General features: G+C 50.6%; 1 protein-coding gene across 1 annotated transcript in view; it reads left to right on the forward strand.

Annotated features, from left to right (window-relative positions):
• GFRA4 (GDNF family receptor alpha 4) overlaps positions 1–6,437 on the forward strand; it is an 18,478-nt gene that overhangs the window by 7,352 nt on the left and 4,689 nt on the right. Inside the window, exons 3-6 of the mRNA XM_009332708.1 lie at positions 197–542; positions 3,808–3,917; positions 4,870–5,004; positions 5,268–5,425. Of these exons, the coding sequence (XP_009330983.1) occupies positions 197–542; positions 3,808–3,917; positions 4,870–5,004; positions 5,268–5,425 (749 nt within the window). The remainder of the gene's footprint in view (positions 1–196; positions 543–3,807; positions 3,918–4,869; positions 5,005–5,267; positions 5,426–6,437) is intronic.

Below are 6,437 nucleotides of genomic sequence, written 5' to 3' on the forward strand. Positions count from 1 at the left end.
AGCGGATTTGGTACTGCCAGGACACAGACAGCAAATGTGACCTTCACCCTGGCCACTGCCTTCCCAGCGTGGGTGGTGGTCTCACCGAGGTGGCCATGGATGGGAACAGGATGGGGATGAAGATCTCAGCATAGGGTGGTGCTGCTGGTGGGGACGTCAGCACAAAACCCCATCACCATCTCCCACCACCCCACAGGGTCTGAGAATGAGGTGACCCAGGTGAACCAGTGTCTGGATGCTGCCAAAGCCTGCAACGTGGACGAGATGTGCCAGCGGCTGCGGACAGAGTACGTCTCCTTCTGCATCCGGCGCCTGGCCCGGGCCGACACCTGCAACCGCTCCAAGTGCCACAAGGCTCTGCGCAAGTTCTTTGACCGCGTGCCACCGGAGTACACCCACGAGCTGCTCTTCTGCCCCTGTGACGACACAGCCTGTGCCGAACGCCGGCGGCAGACCATCGTTCCTGCGTGCTCCTATGACTCCAAGGAGAAGCCCAACTGCCTGGCACCTCTGGACTCCTGCCGGGAAAACTACGTCTGCAGGTAACGTTCGCACACTGGGGTGGCCTACATGGAGAGCTGTCCCTTGCACAAGCCTGAGGTTCATCCACCGGTGACAGCCCGGTGACCAGAGCCAATGCACCCGCCCGAAGGATCCTGTCTGGAGGCACCCATCCCACCACAACCCACCTACACAGGTCATTGCCTGAGTGGCTCCTTCCCATGACCCATGTCCTTGTCTCATACTCTATACAGAAGGCGTTAACAGACAGGAGAGGATTTGAGGAATTTGTGCTGGAGCTTTTTGAGACCTTTTCTGTGGGTTTTTGGCTTTGGTCCTAAAGAAAGACCTGCTATGGAAATAGTTCCAGGAAGGTGCGAGCTAAGCAGGGATGTGGTGTGGGGTGCTTGCAGCCACTTTCACCAATCTGTCTCCTCACTGTCTATCTCCCCTAGCCCAGAGCATCCTACAGGAGCACCCAAGCTATCCTAACAGTCACAGGCACTTGTAGATACCTTAAAACCATGGCTTTGGGGTTTTTAATCAGAAAAATTATCATATATATATAAAATACACTCCTTCTACTGCAAGGCTAGATGTTCTAGTGGTTGCAATAGAAGTCTCAGAGTCACAGTTCTCACTCCAGATTCACCATGTAGTATGTGGCCAGGGTGGTTTGCTCCTCTGTTTCCATTTAAGCCCCATGCATGCACACATGCACAGACCCATCCCAATGTGCACACTCACAGGCATACCCCTTAAGTGTTTTTCCCTCAGCTGTACTATTTTCACCCCTCTATTTCTCAAAAAGTCTTTGATACTCCAGAAGGTTAATCCACATAGAGCTCTCAGGAGTGGAGCCCATCTGTCAGTAAGAGATGTAAGGCCGTAACAGCAGCCGTACTGCACCAGCCGCGGTGGCCCCAGCCCCGTGTCCTGTGTGCAGCTGTGGCCATGAGCAGACACCTGGAGAAGGCACAAGAGCAAGTGTAGGACACATCTCCCAGTATTGTCCCAGTCTCTAATTATTGTGGGCTTTGAGACTTCCTGACCTGAACTTCCAGCAGCCATTCCCTACCAGCACATCATCTTTAAATTACAATTAAAAAATTATGTCTTTTCACAAAGGGAGGTGAGACCAGCAGCATCCTCTTGGAAGGATGGACTGGTACTGATTCCCTCACCTCTCTGCACCCCAGAAACATGGATCAAGGAGAACAGCCAAGCTATACATCTGAAGCTGACTCTGAAAGGTGCAAAGTCCCTGAGCCACACCAGCTCTTGCTCAGATTTCCCCCGGCTACCCAGGGAATCCGAAACGGATGGCTATTGCCCTCTCCCTAACAATACAGGTGGGCCCAGCGGGGAAGAGGAGGTTCAAAGGGGAGAGTGTTTCTTCCCAGGAGACTGGAAACCATTTCCTGCAAGCAGAACAGCTGTTAATTATCTGGTTCCTTGGTCTCTGAATATATCATATAAAACATCCTCTAGAGACACGGTGGGAGCAAGGGGTTGACGTGTGACCTGGTCAAAGCTAACAGTGCAGAAACCACAAGGAGAGCCAGGAACAAATCATGACACTTTAAAGAAATAGAGTAAAATACTCCAGGGCTAACCCTGCCTGCACTGCTTAGTCCTCCTGCAGCTTCTTCACAGCTGTAACCCCTTGAATTTCCCAGCTTGGAAGGGTGGGCTGTACTAACATGAATAATAAAAAACCTGAAATCAGTACATCCCTCCCCTAAATAATGCAGCGAAAATCTGGGCAAGAAGAGTTTGCCTGGCCATGGCACAGGAGAAAGGGGTTGGTATGAGGCAAACATGGGAACAAAGAAGAGGAAAAAAAGGAGAAGACTGGGGAGGAGGACAGAGGTGGGCAGGAAAGTGCAAGTCGGAGTGCTGACACTGACGAGGAGCACCGACAAAATGTCTGGAAGACACAGCCTGTCTGGGAGGAGCAACATGCTCAGTTTTTCTGAGATTGCCCAGGCAGAGCAAACATATGAGGTACCCAGGTCAGACACTGCAGGTTGTCATCCAAATGGCCCTACCTTCATGTGTCGACAGTGTTAGTGCTTGCTTGAGTTTCCTAAGCAGCTCAAATGCCATGTGAGATGCCTTCTTACCTGGCCATGGGATGCCTGTTTAGATGGATCTGAATCTCCAGTAGGTCCTATGTCCTACCTGAAAGCCCCATGTGGATGTCTTAGGTATCCTACAATTCCAAAGACCACTACATGCCTATGTGCCAACAACTGACTCATCCCTAAAGAATTAGGTGGCAAATACCTGGTTGACAGCATGATTTACAGAGTTCATCCAACCAAGCTAGCAGGGGAGCCACACGCAAAAAGCAATCTGGCAATCTGTCTGAATGATACACCTTCTTCCCTGCATGGTCCAGACAGTCCCAACAAGCCCAGTGTGTGACTCAAAGCTGCTTTGTGCTGAGTGGTTTGGTTTGGTGCTTTCACCTAGGCAATGGGAAAGCCGAGGCACAGTGGTCTGTGGTCAGAGCTGTATGTCATACACCTCTTGCTCCACAGGCTCCAGAGAGCCCAACCTTCCCCTGAGAATGGGTGCCTGCAGCAGAGGATGTGGCAGCAGCCCTGATGACGGGTAGAGCATTTCATATCTGAGCCTTAGGGCATTTCCCTTAACCCAAGGATGACCTCAGCTACATTTCAAGGTCAGGTTGGACGGGGCTCTGAGCAACCTGATCTAGTTGAAGCTGTCCCTGCCCACGGCAGGGGGGTTGGACTAGATGGCCTTGAGAGGTCCCTTCCAACCCAAACTATTCCATGATTCTATGATTTAGAGCACAGGCTTTGAAGAGAGAGAAACTGGACCAGAGTGATTCTCTCTTTCAGCAAATCAGCCTAAAAATGAAGGCTTAGGTCTCTAGGGGAAATTATTACCCAAGAGTCAGATAATGGCAATACAGAATGAATTCCCTCGCTGCCTGCAACAGCTCTTCCCTCAAAAACCAGCTTCACACACCAGAAAACAAACATTTCTTTCAAGGCTGGACCTTTCTTGCAGTCCCAGAGGAAGCCTGTAAAACATTAACTACAGCACCTATTCATGTCTCATCTCAAAGGGATAAAACCCAATTCTGGGTTCGTTGAGGGGGGGGGCAGGAGAGTATAAAATGACATTGATTCAAACTCGTTTAACAACACCTACAGCGGCAAAGGATTTCGCAAATGCGTTCCCTTCTGTAAACACCACCAGTGTGCTATTATGTCCCTTTGTGCCCCGAATATCTGTGCTAATATGTCCCACCTTGTGCTCTCGCTCCATCAGGTCACGCTATGCGGAGTTCCAGTTTAATTGCCAGCCATCCCTGCAGGCTGCGAGCGGCTGGCGGGGGGGGAGCTGCGCTGCCTGTCTGCTGGCGTACACAGGGATCATAGGTAAGAGGCTGCATCCTTCGGCTGGTCTCTCTCCCACTCCCTGGGTGGGAAATATCTCCTCTGGATGGGAAACATCTCCTCTTACTCTGGCCAGCTAAAAGCTATGAGGACAGTAAGGTGGGGAGCTGAGACTGGGATCTCAGGGAGATGCTGGGCTTTCTCTCTGCAGTGACTAGAGAAGGAGCCTAAGCCATGAGCAGGGGGTAACTTTAGGATAGCTGCAGTGGAGGGAGAAAAACCATGCACCATGGGCTGCTGCAAGATCCCAGCTTCTCTCTCAGGTGGAAGTAGATGGGCTGTTCCAGGGCACCTGCTCTGTCAGGGGTTCCCTGATGCCATCGCCAGTGATGCCACTGGAAATCACCATCCACTGCCATCTTGCTGACTTCAGAGGATGTCACACTGGGTTTTCAGACGCTGCAGAGACCCAGCTGGCAGCAGTTAGCACAAGCACAGCCAGAGTCCAAAGAGAAGCACCAATGGCCATTGGACTTGGTCCATCCTGACGGATGGGATAGATTGACAGCTTTTTGGGTCAAGATTTCATTCTGGTTTAATCCATCCTTTGTTGTCTCTGACCATTCTGGAGTTTGAGTTTGGCTTTTTCAGCGTGGAAACTTCAATGCACATTCACATACAGTTTTTGAATGTTATTAGGGAACCTGAGTTCCCAGGAGCTGCCCATTCCTCGGACTGATAGCACGTTTTAATTGACTGAAGGCTTTGTTGGTGGTGGGGTGAACAAAAGGGTTGCGACTGCCCCTCTTCTCCTCCCTGGGAGCAAAACGGACCTGTAACACCAGCACTTGAAGGGTTTTTCTCGTGCTGCCTTCACGGAGGGGCTCAGCTGAGGCTGTAAGCAGAGCAACCCAAGAGAGCAGCAAGGAGGGAAGTCATTGTCCCTTCTTGAAGTGCCAGCCTTGCGGTAACACTTCTCCACCCTTCCTGGCAGGCAGCCCCATCACACCCAACTACATTGACAACTCAACTTCCAGCATAGCTCCCTGGTGCACGTGCAATGCCAGTGGCAACCGGCAGGAAGAGTGTGAGAGCTTTCTGCATCTCTTCACCGACAATATCTGTCTCCGTAAGTATCGCCTGGCACATTGCTGCTCCGGCAGCATCGCCCGCAAGCTGGTGAGGTTTCTTGTGAATGAGGGTATGAAGATGCCCTGGTCCTCAAGAGGCTATAGGTGTCCAGCTCCCTGTGCTTTCAACAAAGGAGCTCTGAAGACCCTCGGGCATGCATTTGGGTGATGCAGTCAAAGGAAGCTGGAGAAAGGATGCGTGTGCTTTCCCTTGGAAACGTTGCCCTGACAACACTTTTCTCCATCTCTTTCCCACACAAAGAAAATGCCATTCTGGCCTTTGGCAATGGGACCTACATGAATGCAGCTGTGGCCCCATCCATCCACCCCACCACACAGATGTACAAGCAGGAGCGAAATGCCAACAGAGCTGTGGCGACCCTCAGAGAGAACATCTTTGAGCACCTCCAGCCCACCAAGGTAGGAGAGAGCTGACCTGGCCCCAAGAGATGCTTGGCCGTGTCTACACCTCCTCCATGCCCTCCAGCCCTCCTCACCTCAGCTCCCTCTTCCATTTGTGTCATTTCAGCTACGTGCAGACATTCAACCTCCCCTCCACCTCCTGGAGTCTCTGATTCACCCTCTTCTTCGTGCCCTGACATATTCTTCCCCAACATCAAGCTCAGGGCTACATGCTCCTATCCCTGACTCTGCCCTCCTGCCTGTTGGTCACCTTCTCTTTTCTTTCATGGGTGCTACAGAGAGATATGGTTTTTTTAGAAGTACTGGAAAATCCGTGGGCTTTTCAGGAGTGTTGAAGGGGAGCCAGGACCACTGGTTTGGCTTCTCACCCTCCTGCAAGGCAGCTGCACGGCTTCAGACAAGCATTTCAGCTGCCCGGGACACAGGTTCCTCCCTTGTTAGATGAGGATCCTGGAGGTCATAACGTTGAGGCTTAACTGACTGAGGTTTGCTAAGCATTGGAACATTTCAGATGAGAGGTACTACTCATCAGCAAATCGTTAGTATCAAAATAATATTAAATTGAAATTATTTTAAAACAAATAACAGATTAATTTACTGATGATGGCAGTAGTAGACATTAAATATTTTATTTTTAAATAAAAAGCAATGGCCTTGATTTACCACCCACCAGAGTAATTTTCAGATTGAATTATTTTACTATTGCATAATTAACAGTGACCCTGATTTGCTGAACGTTCGGGTAACAGAAGCTGTCAGTTAACTAGACTCCAAGGACTGAGCACAGGCTTTGCATTGGACTAGCCAATAACTTCAGAGAGCTTCCACACATGGGGTTTTTTCATAGAATCATAGAATCATAGAATAGTTTGGGTTGGAAGGGACCTCTAAAGGCCACCTAGTCCAACCCCCCTGCCGTGGGCAGGGACAGCTTCAACTAGAGCAGGTTGCTCAGAGCCCCGTCCAACCTGACCTGGAATGTTTCCAGGGATGGGGCATCCACCACCTC

The sequence above is a fragment of the Pygoscelis adeliae genome, unplaced genomic scaffold (assembly GCF_000699105.1).
Source record: "Pygoscelis adeliae isolate BGI_AS28 unplaced genomic scaffold, ASM69910v1 Scaffold29, whole genome shotgun sequence".
NCBI classification, from domain to species: Eukaryota; Metazoa; Chordata; class Aves; order Sphenisciformes; family Spheniscidae; genus Pygoscelis; species Pygoscelis adeliae.